The sequence below is a fragment of the Centroberyx gerrardi genome, chromosome 6, assembly GCF_048128805.1.
Source record: "Centroberyx gerrardi isolate f3 chromosome 6, fCenGer3.hap1.cur.20231027, whole genome shotgun sequence".
Taxonomy (NCBI): Eukaryota; Metazoa; Chordata; class Actinopteri; order Beryciformes; family Berycidae; genus Centroberyx; species Centroberyx gerrardi.
Genome location: NC_136002.1, coordinates 15385893 through 15407655, shown reverse-complemented (window position 1 = coordinate 15407655; position 21763 = coordinate 15385893). Strand labels below are relative to the sequence as shown.

At 41.6% G+C, this 21763-nt stretch overlaps 1 protein-coding gene across 1 annotated transcript; it reads right to left on the bottom strand.

Annotated features, from left to right (window-relative positions):
* Positions 1-11681: 11681 nt before the first annotated feature.
* Positions 11682-21442, bottom strand: rab38a (RAB38a, member RAS oncogene family). Its single transcript, XM_071925553.2, has 3 exons — positions 21241-21442; positions 16114-16394; positions 11682-11837 (listed from the first exon to the last, which is right to left on the bottom strand). Exons 1-3 carry the CDS (start codon positions 21440-21442, stop codon positions 11682-11684), a joined length of 639 nt encoding a protein of 212 aa, XP_071781654.1.
* Positions 21443-21763: the final 321 nt, after the last annotated feature.

Here is a 21763-nt window from a genome sequence, read left to right as displayed (position 1 = left end):
CAGATAGATTGCAATAGCAATTAACTTCGTGAGCCAGAGAGATACTTGCTATAAAGAGGTGGAAGCATTAGAGCATTAAAGTTATACTGACTCTTTCCAACTTCTTCTTTTCACAACATAAAGAGGGTAAACTGGAAGTACTGAGAGTATTTGTGTGATAAGATGAGATTAAGATAAACTTTATTGTCCCTACAGAGGACACTGTAAAAAACAGTGCATGAAAAACAGCAGCATAAGATAGAAATACATCATGTACACATACATATACTATCGTGTCTACTTTAGCGAGGCTGGTATTCTGCTGTGATTTCCTTGGCCTGAGCGTTCATTTTCTTTACCCACTTATGCCTTTTCAGGGACACGGAGGGCTGGAGCCTATCCCAGCATGCATTGAGCGAAATGCCGCCAGTCTATCCCAGGGCTAACACACATAGACAGACACTCACACTCATACCTATGGGCAATTTAGAGTCTTCAACCTGCCTGACTTGCACGTCTTTGGAAAGTGGGAGGAAAGGAGGCACCTGGAGGAAACCCATGTAAACAGAACATGTAAACTCACAGAGAGAACCGGGGATCAAACCTGGGTTTTTCTTGCTTTCTTGCTGTGAGGTGACGGTGCTAACCACTGAGCCACTGTGTCACCCTGTGTAGAGACAGTCTGTTCAAATACTTCTTGTAGCGAGACGGCTGATCTTGTGGCAGAATGGGCAAGAAATAAAATTTGTCACTTATGGGGAGTTGCCAAGTTTCCAAACCAGGCAGTGATCCAAGAGCACACTAGGCTGTCTGCGGACTACAGGACAGCCTCTGATGCATCGAGAGCACAAGCTCTCCACATGCACATTCCAACACAGCTTCCTATCTATGTGAACCCCAGGGTATGTGACTACCTGCTCTACGCCTGTATTGTGGATTGCCACTGGCTGGTTGTCTGCCATTTAAATGTACTGAACTGAAAATCATCTCGTTTGTTTTGCTTCCATTCAGCAAATTTGTGGAAAATTTCAAATCAAACATTTAACTTGGCAAAAAGAGCAATGATACACTAATCTCCACTGAATTTTCAGAGATTCTATTTAACAATGCCAGATGATGGCATTTCTTCCTTATTGTAGAAAGTATACTGTTATCAACACTTGTAATGATCACACACAAGGAGGCAGTTCTTGTAGTGGTATTCACTAGGTCTATAAGCTATGGTCTGTGTGGTTAAAGATGTAATGTAATGTAATGTAGCCACCTAGCAAACTCTGGTTCGGACTTTAAAAGGACTATTATAATGTGAAAACACCGTAACTTAGACTTATTGGTGCCAAAAAATTCTGAACAATATCAAGCCCTACTTAAACGTATCAAAGGGTATCTAAGAGTAAACACATCTGGAAGTCTGATCAAGTGTGTTTGTGTGTGTGTGTGTGTGTGTGCATTTGTGTGTTTAAAAGAGAGACAGAGTTTGTGCAAACAAGAAAGAGAGAGAGAGAGAGAGAGAGAGTCTGGCCAGAGTGAGTGAGTGAGAGAGTGAGTGAGGAGACAGAGACATGAGAGAGAGAGAGAGAGAGAGAGAGAGAGAGAGAGAGAGAGAGAGAGAGAGAGAGAGAGAGAGAGAGAGAGAGTGAGAGTGAGTGTGTGTATTGAACTGGATTCTCTCTCTGGTCCAGTTGTGAACGATGAGTCATTCAGAATGGGGCTTTGATATTCCACATAGCACTCCATTTAGAACCTGGGTACCCTTTAAAACTCACTGAGACTGCTGCTTCTGCTGCTAGGTCACACACACACACACACACACACACACACACACACAGATAGACACATGCGCTCACACATGCACAGACATACACGCATATAAAGGTGCACACTCACTCTCATCGATCAAAGTTGGAGGTGCAGCCGCTATTTTCATTCATTCAGAGTCTCCCCTGGCTCCTGGTATTGATTCTCTTTTAGTGTGTGTTTAATTCATAGCCAAAGTATTCCTGCCACAGCCTCCACTTCCCACACCTCTCTCAATGTTTATCGACCATATAGTAGCACTACATCTGCGCTCAGTGCTTGTATTTTCACTATGGGTGTTTTATTGCAATAGTGATAATATTTTATTATTTATACTTAAATATTACTGCTCTAAGGTGAAAATCTTTTGTCTCCAAACAGCAATTTTTCATGTGAGAACACCTAGCTGAATTTCCCATTGTAGAGTTCATGCATTTTTGAAACTCTACAACAGGTTTTGAATGGGTTTCTTGGGGCCTAACTTTTTGGAGGTTGCTCAGTGTCTAAAGGCCAATATAAACTTTTAATAGCCTATAATTAACAATCATATGTATAAAAACACAGCAGTTATACGTAACAGTGGCTTACACTACAGTGAAAGCAGTGTGTCTGTGTATGTGTGTGTGTGTGTGTGTGGTTGCGGTTAAGTCATAATGAAATCACGTGTAGCTGATTTTCTCTCTATCCTGTATAACTGAGAAGTCTTGTGATTATACCCCCTTGTTATGATCTCTCTCTCTCTCTCTCTCTCTCACTCTCTCTCTCTCTGTAAAGGAATCAAGGAGAACTACAAGGACAGGGTCTGTAAGAAAAAAGAAACTATCACTCTCTCAGAAGCTCGTTGCCGTAGAGACCAGCAAGAGAGCAAGAGATGAATCTGTGGAATCTTCTGATCGTGTGTGTGTGTGTGTGTGTGTGTGTGTGAGTGTGCCAGTGTGCTGAGGGGGTTGCATGTGCGGGTGTGCAGAGAAGGGGGTCGGCTCCTGACACATAGCAAAGGAAAATTCCCACATAACTCCACAGTGCACAACCTGTCTCCCTCTCCTCCTGCCCTCCTTTTCTCGCACAAATTTTTACATGAGCGCTGAAATTCACAACCAATTATTACCAATTAGCAAGTGCCACCATCCTTCTCCCGCGTGTGCTCTAACCTCTAACCAATATCCAACAGAGTTTCAGCAAAACAATGAATTTTCTCTTTCTCTCTCGGGGACCAAAAACCCACAGTGTTAAACGTGGCACAAAATGTTATCTTTGGAAGCATGCAATTAGACAGAGAGTGCATCAGAGACAGAAGGAAAACAGAGAGCGCTGATGGAGGCAGAAACAGACTGATAAAAGGGGTTGGTTAACAGGACAGTAGCTGACATTAGAGATAGACAGGAAAGATTAGGAGAGAGTAGCCCCAAAGGGACGCTAGATGGCGTTGCTTCATATGCCATTACTAGTGTCCCAAAGACTTCTATACAAAACAACCTACCAAGCCCTTTATTTTCGTGTGTGGTTTCTAAACGGCTACTCCGTGGTGGCTCAAACTTTCACCCTTCCTCCTAGGCCATAGCATCGTTTTTTTTGTCCTTTCGGAAATTTTCAATGCAGGCCTACCATGGATAAAATATCAAATGTAGGTCACATAGTATCAAGGTTATAAATTTTAGCCATGCTTGCCAGTGGCTATTACTAAATTTGAACTGAGGTCCATGGAGAAAGCAGCAAAATAACCTTACTGGACAATTCTTTAAACCAACAAGTTCCCTCCCTGCAAAGGATAAAAAAATCTGATACATCTTGAATCCAGCCTTTGCTACTATTAGCTAATGCTAGGGCAGGAACAGGTCCGGGAGTGATGCGGTAAAGAGAAAAGGAGAAGAAGATAAGAGGAGTGGAGAGGGGAGGATGAGTACTTTAAAGCATTCTTTAAAGAGAGCCAAGCAAATTGAAAAGGGGATAAGGAAGGATGTCACTTTGATCCCCTCCACTAGAACCACTCAGTCTGAGGTATATAAAAGGAAAGATAGAGGTACAAAGGGAAAGATAGAGAAGGATGCCTGGGAATCTCCATACCTGCCAACACTGGCCCCATCTTCATTCTCCCATTGGAACCAATTTACCTATAGTAGATGTAGAAAGACGAGCATTTTAACCATTTCCAGGACCTATAGTAGAACTCGCCCCAACAAAGGTGCAGCTTTCTGGAGCTAGGATGCAACACATAACCAGAGAGTATTTTCCTAACCCAGAGATACGATTTAGAGATTTTAAAAAAAAGTAGTCTATCTGAATATTTAAACCTTCAATAAGCAATATCAGACCTTATAACCAATCCTGAAACTAACGTGTGCTATGTGGAGATTTCATTGAGACATAATGATATAAACCAATATTCACACAGCAGCCAGCTGTGTTGCTGTTTTCACCTCTTTTCTAAAGCTTGCTGTCAAATTCTGCTCCAGAATGAAGCTCCTCCCGGGCCATTCAGTAGCTTTTCATTTTTAAAAAAAAATGAACACCTCCCTCGCTGTTCAAAAGCGGCGCTCACCCCCTCCCATTCCTGAAAAAAATTATCGTAATGGTGGAATCGATGAAGCAAGCGAGTAAACTTGTTAAACTAGTAAACTTGCTACCTTCCTCTTCACTTGTCATTGTGGGACATGTAGGCAAACCTTCAGCGGGAGAAAGTTCTGGCAAAGTGAGACTTTAAGCACTGTTCAGTGAGATTTTAAGTATTAGTCCTTTTCTAGGAAACACTTAAAGAAAAAGCGGAAGCGGCTCACTAAAATAGTAGAATACTTATTTACCCCTTTTGGTATGCTCCTGGCAAATAATGTGATCAGTCAATCTCAAGCCCAAGATTACAGATGCCTATCTTTTGCTCATGTCAATAAGGAGTATCGGCTCTGAGAGACAAAGATCACAACAACTGTCATTTACAGATATTTTGGTATTCACTAATTATACTTATAGGACTTAAAACAAAAGTTTTAGTCTAAGTATATTATAATAAGTACAGTACTTGTGATTAGCAACAGTAATTTCCACCTCAGTGAAACCAGATTCAAATCAGTTGGAACAAAGTAACAAAAATAAAGTCAGCCAGTGAGATTTACACAAGACAATTTGTAAAAAAAAAAAAAAAAATTTTTTTACTGATGATTGAAAAATAAACAAAATAAAATGAAAATAGCTGATATTATCTTTCGAAAAAAATGACACCACTTATGTTAAAGGTATATTTTCAGAGACACTGGAAGTCTATGACAGAACATATAAGATTGGAGAGCTTCCCTGAGATAGAAACTCACCACAGTGGGTACAATAACAAGGATCCCTGCAGGTTAGCAATATGAGGAATACTGATTACCTCTTCCATAAACACACATACACTCACATTGTCACAAAGACCATGTTGCAAACATACAAACAAAGATCTGCGCTCACACGAACATCATTCACACAAGTGCACACTCCTACACATTGATTTACCACATTTACAGCCAAAGTTCAAATTGATCTCCAAGTCTTGGGGGGTTCCACCCAGAAAGAGGGGTGGGAGGACTGGCAGATGCCTTTCATGAAACTCAATCTGATGATTTATGAAGGAGATTATCTGAGGCTACAGACGCAACAATAACGGTATTCGTGGATGGTATTAATTTATGGGGAAATTACTTGTTCATGATAACTTTACCCTGACCTGCCACAGCATACAGCATTATATCTACAGGGCTAATGCAGCAGCTGATCCTGCTGCCTATGGTCATATAAAAGGTGAAAGTCATAAATCCCAAAAACCACAAAACTTACAGTATTTATGTGCTGCTGCTGGGCTGGGAGGGTCTGGTCTAGTGCTGGTCTGTACTGCCCTGATGCTGAAGTGTGTTGGGTTGCACTGCAGAGCTAAGATGCTGCCGCTAGGTTGAACTCTACAAGATGAAAATTAAATATGTTTTAATGAGAGTGTTGGTTAATTTTAATGGTCCATTACATTGTTTAAAAAAACCCCACTACATTCATAGCCTAACTGAAGCATAAATACATGGGCGTAATCGGCGGGGGGGCAGGGGGACGGGGGGACGCGTCCCCCCCAGTGTTCAAAGTAGGCAAAATTGTCCCCCCCAATAAAATTGACGGTTCACATGGCGTCTTTTGTGCGCGCAAATCCATTATTTTCAATGTGGGCAAGCTGCAGACACACTGAAAAGCAAGAGTGGCGCGGTCACGGTGGCGTTGCGAGGCGTCTTTTTTTTTTAGATAAAAATATCTCAACTTTTTGGAACTCCACAAGCGCACCGCATGGAACATAGCCTGAAATAAGCTTTGAATCGCTCACCATCCAAACGAAGGTCCAGGATCGGTGATATTCTCCACACTCTTGTATTTTTGCTAAATCCTATATGGCCGACACACAGTATCCTGGCGCTTGGCCAAATTCATACGCCACATCATCATTCATTCAGTTTGTTTGTGATACGGGACATTCACTATCTAAACCACATATGTCATCAATCACCAAGCATGCCAATCATATCCCAACCTCATCCCAAACTGGGTTCTGCCTTGTGTTTGATACCTCTAGCATTTTGACTAGTCATACTGTAATTAGAGATATCTTAAATTAGCATTTTGACTAGTTATAATGTAATAAAAGATATCTTAAATTAGCATTTCAACTGGTCATAATGTAATTAGGGATATCTTAAATTAGCATTTTGGTTGGTCATAATGTAATGAAAAATCTTAAATGCTAATTTACAATATCTCTCGTTACATTATGACTAGCCAAAATGCTACTTTAAGATATTTCAGATATCTGTAATGAGAACTACTGGAACTACCACTACTAGGTCTATACTGCTGCAGCAGCTGTAGTAGCAGCAGCAGCAGCAGCAGTGTTGTTGTTGCCACTACTGACTACGACCACCTGGCTTAACGGTACTGCTGCTGCAGCAGGAGCAGCAGCGGCAGCACCCACCGCATTCCCTGGAGCCCCTGGTAAAGCTCCTACTGTGGACTTTGACAAGGGTCTACAACCCTATAAGATAAGGCAGGGATACTAGCCACTATACTAACGAGGAGCACAAACTGTTTGGACTGGGTGGCGGGTTTGCTTCAGTGGGAGGCAAACCGCGCCTCAACCGAGACCGCCAAACCACCGTTTGGACTGGTTGGCAGGCTTGCTTCAGCGGGAGGCGAACCGCGTCTCATCGTACCAGCCAGCAGTTCTTCAACGAACCGCCATTGCTAACTGCCAAACCACACCTTTGGAGCGGCTGGACAGCGGGAGGCGAACCGCGTCTCTTCGTACAAACCACCAGTTTTTCAACAAACTGTGTTCGCTAGCCGCCACACCACCTGGTCCAAACTGTCAAAAATCAACTAGAATTTTTTTTTTTAACTTTAAAAAAAAAAGCCGGCACGAGAGACGTGAGAGACGTGAGAGACACTACTATACTGTTGCTCCTGCTCCATCTCTTGGTGTCTCGTGCCCGTTTTTTACAGGATTGCGATCATTTGAAGGCTTGTTTTCACAGGGTCCTCATTTCTCTCAGAAACACATTTCAGTGAACTATTAACTTAATATAAGAGAAAGTTTCCAAACACGCCCATCAACCATCCAATAGCTATTGGTCTGAAATGAGGACCATGTAAAAAGGTTCCCAAAGAGAGCCTGTTGCCGCGGTCCAAGCAACAGCTGTACCAACACCCAGGGGAGTATACCTTACCAGAGTGTGGTAAGGTATAAAGCTGAAGACCTCAAGCATGGCTTTTTATGCCCTGAGCTGCTGCGACCAAACACGTCAGAATTCTGATTGTGATGTCATCAGTGCAGCTGAGACAGGCTCTGATTGGTAGAGCAGAGTCCAGCTCCATCCAGTGACGTCATAATCAGTTAGAATGGCGAAGCGAAGCCACGTTCTGATTGGTGGAGGAGAAACAGCCGGCTAAGCCGGCTGTTGAATGATTGAATGCCAAAAATGAGTTTGGATTATTTGAAATGATATTTAGCCTGTTACGTAGAACTTTATTTCTTTTTGGAGTCGGCTTGTAGATGCATGCATTTACAAGTCAAACTTTTCAAGACTGTAAAATAAGTCAAAATGTATGTACAATTGGATGTCACATGCTTCTTAGGTGTGTGTGTGTGTGTGTGTGTGTGTGTGAGTGAGTGATATAGGCCTAAATGTTGTCTAACAGCCTTGAAGCATAAACACGCCACACGCCTTGATTGACTTAGGCCTACATATATCAATAGTTTGTCATTTAGCATTTCCCTTTTTTGGTGAAGGTGATTTAGTTTATCTTTTACTGTATTCAAGAAAGCTCAACAGTGATGCCAAAGTCTGTAGACTTTGTTTTAGACACAATTACGCCACTGCATAAATACAATTTTATGATACGTGAATACATTTTTCAACATGGCTGAAGGAACAAAAAATTACCCTTCACAAGTCTGTCATGAGAAGCCTCCTCTTCTCCTCTCCCATTTCCCATCCCAAGTTAGCCTTTCAAATACAACCTTCAGTAGTTAGTTAGCTAGCTAGGCTAGACCTAGCAAATATTAGCGGTGTACCCCAGTTGGTGTATAACAGTTAGGTGAGGTAGCTAGCTAGCTACCTTAAGAAAAAAAATGTTAATTTTTTTTATCAATATAAAAGTACTTACTAAAGTTTAGGGTTGTACCGAATAGTTCGAAGCTTCGAAGCTTGATTCATAACGTTGACATTCTAATTTTAAATCAACATTCGAATGCTGCGCACTGCGCAGCTTTTTTTTTTTTGCACGTCTATTCATTCTGTTTAGACGGAAGTGTATTGCATTCACCAAAGAAAAAAAAATCGGAGATGGTTTCTCGTAATTATGACGTATTTCTCGTATTTTTATGATGACGTCATAAAATATGACGGCAGACATTTGACGCTTCATTCGAAAACCTCAATAGAAGCTTCGAATGTAAAAAAAAATGACATTCGGTACAGCCCTACTAAAGTTATTCACGCACGCCAAACAGTAAGCTCCACTGGCCTTCTGTAGAGAAGTAGTCACACTCGCACAAGAATTCGTACGATGGTGCCACTTCCATGGTTTGTTCATCACGTTACCGACGTGGGAGATGTATGTTGCATTCAGTGAAATTCGGAAATTTGATTGACGAAGATCTCTACTGTATGCTGCATTCTCTCAGAAATGTAGGTTCTATCTGATAACGTGGCATGGGACACCCGTGGAAAGGAAATTCGTTGAAAGGAGTTTAGTACCAGGCGTTGTATTTTAATTGCATACATTTAAATTTGTTATGGTCATACTGAACCGTTGAATTACATACGAGCATGACAATATGGTGCTGGCCGACGTCAGCAATCTTCTGAGCTCCACAAACTGACGTTTAACAGAACTAATAAGATTATTTCTGCCTCAAGAGCAGCTCTACCTCTGAGAAATGTTTGAATAACTAAAATTCCAATCTGCAAATAGTTTGCACACCCACCCAATTAACTGTGTTTTATAATATCTAATAACTAAAAATAGGCTATTTAACCAATAAGCACCAGACTCTTGGCATCTCCTTCCAGGCTTTTTGCATTTCCATGTATCTCTATGACAATTCAGCTGTGACTATGTGGCTCTAAATTGTAGTTGGGGTAAATTACAACAAGTAAACTTGGGGTCTCTAAGTTATCAATCCAGCTTCAAAACATCACGCTCCTGCTGCAGATGTTCATTCCTAGCACTGACAGCTGGATGTCAACAGTCTGCATAAACAAGGGTCCACTATATTGAATTATACTGGAACAAATATGATCTAAATGCCTAATGACTTTTGGGAAACCAAACCACTGTTGTGTAAAAATCTAATGCTGTTTGACACTGACTGTTTGCATTTGACTTCTATCAGTTAAAAGTTGATGGAGCCCTGAGTTTGTAACATTTTTATTGATTAAAACTCTCATTTCCAACAACTCCACTGATTCCTCTGATTTTATAGGTTAGGGTTAGAAAACTACATTAAAAAAATATACTGATGTACTAGAGTGCTGCCTTCATTGAGAGGAGTCAATACATTACTTGTGGTGTTAAAATGTGATGATAATACAAATTAATTTAGTTGTAGCTGTGAATTTAGCCTACTGTATGAGAGTGAAATAGCTATTATAATGTTGAAAAGCACAATTCCTGGTTTCTACACATGTAGGACTCAATTATACTTAATTTCATATACTCAATTATACTTAATTTCATAAAGTCACATCCAGGCACAAATGGACAAACAAAATATAGGCACTCAGTTGGGAAAGCTATGGTTTATTCATATTAACATGTCTACCACTGGATACATTTTTGGTTCTATAATCTGGCTAAATATATAATATGTACATGTGTATATATATCTGCATTCATCCCATAATTACAAATATTACAATTATGAACAATGGTGTAAAAATTGGAGGTTGATATACAAAACCATAGAATTAAAATGGATGGATTGGACATGTCCTTGTTTTACCATGGTGTTCTTTGATAAGCTGTTTGTCACAGAATTTTGAGTATGTTGCCATGGAAATGAGTTGATTTATGTCTACACAGAATGTTGACTTGTGTTCTATCCATTCTACTTCTGTGTCTAAAACAGAGACTGATGCAAAGTAAGGCGGTCATACAGTTAAGTATTGCAAGTGCACTTATAAATAAAATATATAGTGAACATATCTATTGAAGACATTAAATAAAATGGTTTGCATTATAAAAGCCACTTTAATTACATCAATATAATCTGCTATACATTAAGAACATACAATACTGGAGCCAGACGTTGTACACAAGTAAAGACAAGGAAAGACTGGCCCCTCTCTGCAAAATGACAGTGCCATAAAAAAATGACCATGTGGAATAAAATGAAGCCAGATCTAATGCAACCATAGCTACAGTAGGAATGTAACTCAATACTGTAAGGACTGAGAGGGAATTACTTTGGATTATCGGACTGGAATGAGATACAGCTTTGTTTTTTGTCTGCTGATTGACCCAAAATGACACAAAACGAAGGAGATGCGGGGAGAGATGGGAGGGATGAGGAGAAAAAAACAGGCAGAGAGAAACTGAGACATAGAGATAGAGAGAAAATTAGTGGGGGGAGAGAAAGAGATTAAAAAAAAACAGTGATTAGAAGAGTGTGAGAAAAAAGGGACAGAGACGGAGAGTAAGAGAGAGAAAGGAGAAATGGTGTGGTTTGGAAATAGAGATAAACTCCCTTGAGTTTTACTACGGATACTGTGATGTGCTGCAGTCTGTGTGTGTGTGTGTGTGTGTGTGTGTGTGTGTGTGTGTGTGTGTGTGTGTGTGTGTTCATTAACTGTGTCTCCATGGTTACTGAAGTGGCAGAATCAAGGCTTCAAGTCGCCTTGAGGGTGACCTTGCCTTTGACAAGCACACACAGCTGCACCCATCTCTCTTTCTTTCTTTCTTTCTCTCTCTCTCCATCCATCTGTCTTTCTCTCTCTCTCCATCCATCTGTCTCTCTCTCTGTTTCTCTCTCTCTCTCCATCCATCCCTTGAGCTGGTTCTCTCTCTCCCTCAAAATTTCATTTTATCTCAGTCAAAAGAGAAGCACATTCACATTCATATACACACACAACACACACACACACGCCCACTCACCCATCCATCCACCCACACATACACATACACACACACACACACACACACACACAGAAATAAAAAAAGAAACTTAAGCGAAGGAGTCAGGCTGTCAGAGGAGGGAGGTGGTGCTCCTAGATTCTTCCTAACAACAGCAAAAGTTGTTCTCTCCATCTCTTCCTCTTTCTTTCTACCTGCACACACACGCATACCCACACACTATTTTGTGTGTAATAAGATACAAAAAAAGGACATCCGATTGTCACGAGCTGTTACTGGGATCTGTAGCAGGAGGAGCAGGTCCCGCCCTTGCCCTTCTCTAATTGGGGGGAGATGGTGTCGGGGACTTCTGATTGGAGCATGTCGTTCTCACTGGCGATGATGTGCTTCACCAAGCAGTTGGCCGCTTCGTCGATGTTGATATTTTCCTGAAAAGAGAGAGAGGGGAAAAAAAGGAAGGGGGAGAGAGGAAGACAGGGGAACAGAAAGAGAGAGATAGGAGGATGAAGAGGTGAAGGGAGAAAGAGGAAAAGAGAAAGAGAGAGGAGGGATGGAGGAGACAGAAGGGGTGAGGGGGGGGCAATGAATGTAACATGTTTTATGAGGCCTTGAATAAGGAGCGATAAAATGGGTGCAGCAAGAAAAACCTGGGAGAGTAGGTGAGTGAACTAAATGAGCCATTACTAAACTGAATAGATGGACAAAGTACCAACCAATCTTTTTGATTAATGCAATGTAAAAAGTCATAGGAATATTAACACATTTGCAACTCCAGGATGCATCATTTTACTTTATAACTGTGTTTCATCTGTGTTCAACTTTATAGATCTATTTTCATGAAATAGACTGATCTTCACCAGAAATCAGGTTAGATGTGCTTTCTACATTTTTCTACAAAATTCAACATCCCAATTTAGGCTATAGGGGCTTGTTTGACTAAATAAATAAACATTACTAATCACAATGAGTTTTGGTTAATTAAATAAAACAAAAATTACATGCTTGAAGTGCATTTTGCTCTATTCATCGGTGCCACTACATTATCTTCCTGCCTCCAGTGGAAACAGTCTTATGAGATTTTAATTATTATGAATCAATTATTAAATAATTATTATGAATAAACCAAATTAATATCTAAAATTAATATCCATAACTTGTTTTTAATCAGTACTTATTATTACTTTGAAAAGTGTTGTGGCCTCTTCCAAATAGATATTGAACATCTAGGAAGAACTTTGCAAGTCTGAATTAGGAACATCTATGTATGGTACAGTATTTTGGGAAACCCCACTGCATGTGCAGCTGCCAAGAGATTTTATACCAAAATAAGTCAGAGATTTGAATTCTGACAAACAGTGACATGACTTAGAACAGAGCTGAGACAGACTCAGAGCGGAGCTACACTGGGGAAACGGCCCTGGGCGTTAAAGTGAAGGTTCACATGAGGAGAGAATCAGCAGTGATGTCGCTGTGCTAATATATTGATGAGACACACACACGCAAACACACACACACACACACACACTTTCCCAATCTGTGAGGTGTAAAGCAGTAGCAGTAGGAATACTGAATATTCATAAGGTCTTTTATCAGTGTGCTCAGCAGGATGTGACATGGTGCCGTCTGCAGCACACTAAACCCCACACTGCTAACACACAAATACACACACATACACACACACACTGCCTGTCTGTTTCACACGCGCACACACACACACACACACATCTGTCTCTTCCTCACACACATATGCACACTCACACAGAACTGTTGTGATCTATAACTCTTTCAGTGTCGAATTGGGACAAGAGATTTTTCCAGTACAAACAAAACACAACAAACAACACCTTCACTAGACTTCTACAAGGTTCACTGCATGCCGCTGACACTCTTGTGCATGCTGAGCATGTCCAACGTTGTTTAAGAAAATGGACTGGAATCATTCCTCTGGCAGAAATATTCTCCCCAGCTCATTTAGGAGTGGGCTTTTTAAATGGCTGAGCCTATCAACTATCTATCATGCTGAAGACTCTTGGGTTTGACACTCGCCATACACTCACTACAAATTAAATTATTGGATTATTGATATTGTTATTTATTTTTGAATTATCATTAGACGACAACTCTAGCTGCAGAAATTCTATGAGACGTATTAACTGAGAGTAGAGTCTGAGTTGCCTGACTATAACCTGTGTGTGGGTGTGCACATATGCACGTCTCTGTGTATTTTGCTCCCTCACCATCCAGCTGTGAAATTCCCGATCCCTATTAGGTGCTATAATCAGGGCTTGTGGTGGTGTGTTAGCGTGTGGGCGAGTCCTCAGCTGACCTCACTCTCAGAAGCCCATCAGTTCATACTTTCATCTCTGTGTGTATGCATGAGCTTCATCTTCCTTATTTTGTGTGTAATATATATCTTTGTCATTAAAATTTGCGATACATGTGTTCTCTGTTTTTATCTGTATTTATCTGTGTGCTTTGTTGCTCTGTAAAGCACTTTGGGCCCAATTCAGACTACATACAGTTATGTGGGTTTTACATAGATTGAAATGAAAAACATGAATTGACAACATGCCTTTGGAACATTAATTTGATTACATAAATGATAAAAATAGAAAACATATATATATACTTTACAAAATCTGAAATAATATAAGATATGTTGCATTTTTGCACATAAAAAACACTGAACTATTTTTTTACATCAAAAATAATTTTTATATCAAAATATGAGTTTCTTGACATCTGCTTTCTACTGAAGTCACCGACAAACCACTTTCCAACTGCATCGCTCATTGCATTGAAACTTTGCACAACCACTTGTTATAGCCACGTCCGCATCGAATCCTAATTGAATGTTCATAATATGTTCAATATTCATTCATTTCCTCTACCCGCTTTTAATCCTTTTCAGGGTCATGGGGGTGGAGCCTATCCCAGCATATGTTTGGGCAGAAGGCAGGGAGACACCCTGGACAGGTCGCCAGTCCATCACATGGCCAACAGACAGACAGATGGGAGCGTTGCCTTTTCCTAATCAGATTCCTGTATTTTTTTCTTGTGCACTCTGACGGTCACATGCATAGAGTCGATGGTACCAATGATGTTTGGAAAGCAACATGATAGAATCTGTCCTTGATGGTGCATCTTTGCACATCAGCGTCTGACAAATATATTCTTTGGTGCCTCTGCTCAGTACCATTAAGAGCTGTGCCAGGCAGTGGGAGACAGTGGACTGAGATATTCCAACAACATCCCCGTACACCCTGTCTGGCTGGTGCAGCACCTGATGCCAAGATGGAAAGGGTGCAGTTTACTCAACACGAGAGCAACGACCGCTGTGCGATCTGGCTCTGCAAATAAGCAGCACAACTCAATGACCGAGGTGCTATTCATGTGCAAAACACTGGGCATACTGATAGCCTGTTAAACTCAGCAAATTTAAAGGATTTCTTCACACCCTGAATGCGCCCCTGTAGTGCCACCTCCTTTGATGATAAAACCTTCAGAACATAAATACTAGGACACATCTTGTTTGCTTTGGTGTGTAGAGTTGTGAAATTGATTTAAATCCAATTTCAATGAAGAAAGATACTAAATAACCGCAGGTCCAATGGGAATGCTAGACATATTGGGTGTGCAGGGTAAGGAAAAGAATATACAAATGGACTCAAGGCACATTCAGAATCCACATAGCATAATGTGAAGGTTGACATGCCTTAATTTACATATTCATCACTTCAAGTGCGCATCTTGCAGGAGGCCGCGCATCCCCATGTGTAATTCCAGGGTTGGAGGCGGTGGAGTTGGGTGTGCATAAAAAAAAATGTGAAGCATGAGTACTTAATAAATGAATTTGACTTGATGTGTGTGTCTGTTCATACATGCATGATTGAACACTTTAAAGTGTGAGTGTTCCTTTATGTATGTCTGCACACATGACAGTGTATATCTACATACCTGCTTGTATGCATGAGCATTTCTCCGGTTGTGCATGCTTCTGTGTTTGCATGGATATCTTCCTGCCTAGGTGTGTGAGTACTTGCCTGTGTATGCCTGATTGCATTTTTGCATTCTGTATGTGTGCATGTGTATAAGTGTGTTTGTGTGCCTTTCTTCCTGCTGTGCTTAATCATAAGGTGATACTTTATTGATTAAAGCAGGGATCTCACTCCACAGGAACATCAGAGTGCAGGGTGAGCTACAGAACAGCTACAGCTACAGCTGGTAGGGATTCAGCTGTAGGGAAGATATGTTTGCTGACACCTCAGTACTCTAGTTGAAGGGTGGTCTCCCTACTAGTCTAGTCTTGTTTATTTATATATATAGCGCTTTATCACAGTCAAGTCTCAGAGGGCTTTACATACCATCATATACATGTCATATGCCATACTACATCATACATATACATACACATCACAGACATCTTACACTAGGTCATATACACACTTCATATACAATATATTGTTTATTACATCATATACATACTACACATCATATACTACTAGATTATATACATCATATACCATACTACACACAAACGCCTATGGGCAGTTTAGAGTCTTCAATTCATCTGACCTGCATGTCTACTCACAACGCCACCCTCCTGCCCATGCTACTGTTGTGTGCCTGTGTGTGTGTGTGTGTGTGTGTGTGTGTGTGTGTGTGTGTATGTGTGCGTGTGCGTGTGTGTCCCTTCTCTCTCACCTTAGCGGACGTCTCGTACCATCCCACGAAGCCGTTCTCCTGGCAGAACTGCTCCATCTTTATTCCGTTGTTGGTCAGCACGTCCCGACCCTGGTCACATTTATTAGCCAAAAGCACAGTGGCCACGCGATTCCCGTTGGCAAGTGTCAGTTTGGAATCCAAGTCCTCCTTCCATTTGGTGACGGCCTCAAAGGAGGCGGGCCTCGTGACGTCGAACACGATGAAGGCGCCCATGGCCTCGCGGTAGTACACACGGGTCATGTTGCCAAACCTCTCCTGGCCTGGAGGACAGAGACAGACAGACACAGACAAAACGCATACATAGACAGGCATAGACACACACAGACAAAGAAAAGGATTATTACCTGTGTGCAGGTATACACACTATACGCGATACTTTTGTCAATTCCCATAGGGAAATGAATCTTCTCACTTCAGACTGCAGTGTCAGCAGCAGAACAGCGCCCCTAGAGGTGAAAGCGATGCAGGGCGGATGCTTACCAACACAGGGGCTTGAACACGACTCCTCCGATTATTATATTACCCTACTGCCTCTTATGCATGCACACACACCCTACACCCCCCCGCCCCGTCTCCCTATCACACATAACACACACAAATACACGCATGCACATACATGCTCAAAGTAACGTATGGGTTGGACTGCTGAAACATGAATAATTACTATGTGAGAGCACAAGTCTAATCAGAGGGAGTGAGAGAGCAGCAGACAGAGAGAGAGGCGGGACACAAAGAGGATGAGAGTTATGGAAAAAGCAACACGAGAGGAGGAGAGCAGAGACGAGTGTCTGCATTACTGTGTGTGTGTGTGTGTGCGTGCATGCTTGTCTGTAAAAATTCCTGAGGGTAAAATTAATTCGATAAGCCCAGTTGGAATGTTCTATCCAGACTGATTTTCCCATCCATAACTTCAGTGAGAACACCATCAGTACCAGCGACTCAAAGTCTTTACTTTTTGAGGACTACATTGACTATACTCACTGGCCCTAACCCATAAGGTCCCTTTCCAAACTGCAGACCAGCCAAAAAGCAAACTGGTCCTACTAGTACACAACCACTAAAAGACAGCTGGTGTGGTGGTAGTGGTCAAGGGCAGATTTGAGAGGGAGGTGAAGTTAATATTAGGTAGGGAAGTTCTCTTTTAGCTTGCTTTCCTGCACAGGGAGATCAGACAGCAGGTTCAGCTACAGAACAGCTGGGAGGGAGTGTGTGTGTCTTGCTCAAGCACACATCAGCAGGGCAGATGCTTGCTGAAACAGGTCTTGACCCCGGTGCTCTTGTTGAAGGATGGCCTCCCTTCTCACTATGCTGCCTGTTGCATGCACGTTAGACCAAGTCATGAAAGGTCACAGTGAAGGAAAATCACGATTTACCAACCCATCATTCCCCTTGTTAAATGTGAATAAAATCTATCTACTGGAAATGGGTTTACTGTGATCCGACCTTTCTGTGTAAGCCAACTGTAACTGGACTGATAGGTTTGCTCTTTTGTCCCCAGTGAAACAGGTGGACATATTCTGTCCGTATGTCTGTGCATACAGTGCTGGGGCTCCATAAACGAGGAAGAAAGGTGATAATTAGTTGGAGCCAAGCTCGACCAGGCCCCAAAAAGTCTGGATTAATAAGGTTATTTCATGGTTCTACGAATAATATTGTGTGTCTGCAAACCTTGCCAGGGGCCACAGAACTCCAAGTAAAGTCCATGTATCCATGTGATATGTGAACAATATTCACATTGAGGGTGCAATACCTTCAATAAGCCCCAAACTGACCTCGCACCAACCCCACTCCCGCATCGTCTTGGTACCAGGCCCCAGCGACTAGCCCTTTCACCCTTTGAGCCCAGGCCATAGAGGGATGGCAGACAAAAATAGAATGGTCTGAAGTTTCCATTTGTCTTGGTAAGCTCACAGAAACAGGCAGTAATTTATTATATCTGAAGCATGGGAAAACTTCAGTCCATCATCAAATCCCCAACCAACCCGTGTGCAATGAATGAGTAAAGTAAAATGCAAAAACCACAGGATATTGATTGGATGTGCCTCATAAATGCCCTGCCTCAAACATAATTATTTCTGTAGAAACCTTTAAGCAAGATTCCTCATATAGTAGATGCCTAGTCTTTAACCCGTGTTTCATCAACTTACTTACAACAGCCAATTCCCAGGCTGTCTGATTAAAACCAAATGGAGCACCCATATGATACTGTAATAGATAAAGATCATGGCTGATCTTTCCATAAGAAATGAATGGACCACATACAGTAACAGACCTATACCGGTTTTCTCTGAGGGAGTCTGCCATTCTTAGTTCACAATAAAACCTTTCTGTATACAGGAGCTTGGGCCTCAAATCTCCCTCACATGAGTTTGAGACACATGACCGCTTGCGCTCGCTGGGAAGGACGCACGGGAGGGGAGCGAGCAGCAGGTCAGAGGATTCTTCTAAACCTCAGCCGACACTCATGTGAGATGAGACCGCTGTAGCCTGTAGGTTTATAACATTACCCAACGGTAGCCCATTCTAAGCCTTTATTATTAGCGATTTCTGTGTTCCCCAAAGGCAACTGAAACATTAAATCTTCCCAAGAACAAATAATAGAACTTCTCATGGTGGAAAGGCCAAGGCATTTTCTATTTTCTTAGAAAGAGCTTAACAAATTTGCTAGTTGTGCTCCTCAGTTCTGACTAGATGAGGCACATTTGAAGCCGTTGTAAAACACCCAATAAATGCAGACTGTATCATTTAAAAACTGTATTAAAAGTCACCACTCATACCAGTGCTTGTGTCACTTAGCAACCACTTCGTTTAGCTACTGTTCATGAACTAGCCTTTTATTTAATTACTGTTATTTCATTACTATTGATTAGAAATGAAATATTTCTTGAACATTTGCGTTGTACCTTACACTACGTTCAGACTGAACACACAAATAAGCGAGATGGAAGCAACTTCGCTCCTGGTGGCACGAACTGAAGTGAGTGAAGAGAGGTGCTGTAAATTTCTCCCTCCACCTACAGCAGTATTTACATGTGTCCACTGGGTATTTGTGACCAATAACACTGACCAATGACATCTGCTCAAAAACCTTATGAAAGAAGACATTAGTTCTGCTGGCTGCCAAGCCTGGAGCAAAAGGATTAAAATGCAAGCATGATAGAAAAAACAAGCACGTAATTTGTGATAAGCTGCGACCTATTTGGCTTGGTGAAACCAAATAGGATTAGAACCCGGGACCCACGCATGACACTCTGCTGCCCTACCAAGGGAGCTAAAGCGCCAGCGTGGCTACCTGATAAACCTATAGGTATCGTATCTGTATCCCTGCACAGTGGGGATTTTTGAGATTTGACAGACCGACCAACCCTAGCGACAGAGTTATACTTATACTAGCTGATAAAAAAGATAATGCTGAAGTTTTAGTTTCAAGTAATCTGCAATGTCTCATCATTCCTCACCTTTAAAAAAATAAGTCAAGAAAGATGTTGACCAAAAACAGTGATCATAATGGCTGTGACCGTCGCCCTGGCTGCTTGCTGTTGTGTCATGTGGTGTTATCAGACGTGCTTGCATGTCGCCACGTGACGCCACTCGCTCGCTTTCTGGCAAAACGCTAATGACGATTCATTCTTTGCCGTTTCAAAATCTTTGTAAATCACAGCCTCAAGTGGCTTATTGCTTAAATAACACCGGTAACTGCCCTAGAAAGGCAAGCAGCAGTAACTATATTTAGTGTTTTTAAGGTCAAAGGTCACAATTAGGGTTTAGGTGTCATATCAACAAAATATTACACCCTTAAATATTATGAAATGATCTACAGTCCACTTGTGTGCCACCAATAGTTTTTGTGGGGCAGGAGATAAACTCTGAAGACATTTTTCATTTTGTGGCAGTAAAATAAGAGTCGGCCTATGCATCCTTTATGAATAGAATATGAATGAGGAGAAACATGCAATGTCCGGTCTGCGTAGCCAAGTGATTTGAACTGTATAATGCAGACAGGTCAGCTGGTGCACATGTGGAACACTAACCCCTAACCCTAATCTTCCATCTCAACACTCCCTGAAAAAAATAGGTTATATGACAACTCTGGGTTTCACTTTTGTCAATATATTTCTGTTCGTCCAACACAATCAGATATACCTTTTCTGGATCACCGTGTCTTCATCCCTAACCTCAAACTATGTGTATAAGTAATGAGTCTAGAGTCTGGCATTCAAATCAAAAATCAACAGTGTCTTATTTCCTGGGCCTAGTGCTTCTCCATCTCAAACATTAAACTATGAGTAACTCATTACCCTCCCTGAAGGATAAACTCGACTAGTTTCCATTTGAACAACCTTAAGTCTGGTAAAAATGTCATTCATCATTTGGAAAGCTCTGTCTGTAACCTAAAAAGTCATGCGTAAAGGTTGTGAAAAATGGAGTGGAAAATAGACTTTCATAATAGCCACCTCATCATGTGCCCATTGAGCTGGTGATGCAGTAGGCCCACCTGCAAACACGTAATGCTTGAAGAAAAAAAAGAAGACAACTCTAGATCTCATTTGCACAACCAAATTATTGTAAAAATATATTTTCATCCAACACTATAATCAATTGTTCGACAGGCACTGGCACTAATGGATTTCCAAATCTTCATCTTCTGCTGCTACTTTAAAAACCATTACCAATAGACTATATGCATTTTAATGCATTTTAATGCATTTATAGGCCAATAAAATATTTTCCATTCCCGAGATTTTCGTTTCATTTGAAAAAGCTATCCAGCACTAACACCTATTATTCTGTAGGCACTACAGCATTTTCCAAATTTATCCATAAGCCTTACGTCAAAGCTGATCCTACTTTTTTTATTTACTAAACACTAAAAATAGCTTATTAATATTTTGTCCACTTTCAAGGCTTACTTCACTCTCCATCTTACGTCAAAATCCATGCGTAAAGTCTAGATTGTGAAAATAAACGGATAACACCAACCAACTTGTAGAGGTAATTTCAATTTTGTTTACACTAAAAAAAAAACACGACGCCCCTATTCGTTAGGCCTGCTGCGTAACCGCCTTTTCACATGCCGTGCGTAAAAGTTAACACTGTCTCCTATACCTGCAATGTCCCACAGCTGCAGGCGCACCGTCTCCTGGTCCCAGTTGAGCACTTTGAGGGCGAAGTCCACCCCGATGGTGGCTCGGTAGTTGGGGCTGAAGTTGTGGTGGACGTATCGCTTAATGATGCTGGTCTTTCCCACCCCGAGGTCCCCTATCACCAGAATCTTATAGAGATGCTCCTTATGGTGGTTGTTCTGCATGGCGACCGAGGAGGGAGAGGGCTGAGCATTAATACACCGTAATGGAAAAGGAGCGAGGGGTGAAAGGGGGAAAGCGCAGGACAGGGAAGAGGGAGCTGGAAAGCCTTGGAAGTGAGTAGGGCAGTGGAGTATGAGAGGGGGAGGCAAGGTACGCCCTGGCCCACAGAGGGAAGTGGAGCAGACGGCTGGACCTTGTGACTCGCGTAGGGGAGCTGGGAGTGCCGGGTTGCGTTCAAAGCCCCTCAAGCTGCAGATAAGAAGCCCTCTTGTGATATTACTAAAAGACCTGGACCGAGCCATGTCCATCATTATGCTAATATG

Coding starts and splice junctions, on each gene's coding strand:
- rab38a (XM_071925553.2), bottom strand. CDS start 21,442: ATGCAGAACAACCACCATAAGGAGCATCTCTATAAGATTCTGGTGATA. Junction 16,395..21,240: donor GCAGCTGTGGGACATTGCAG/GTATAGGAGACA, acceptor TCTGTCCTCCAG/GCCAGGAGAGGTTTGGCAAC. Junction 11,838..16,113: donor GGTACGAGACGTCCGCTAAG/GTGAGAGAGAAG, acceptor CTCTCTTTTCAG/GAAAATATCAACATCGACGA.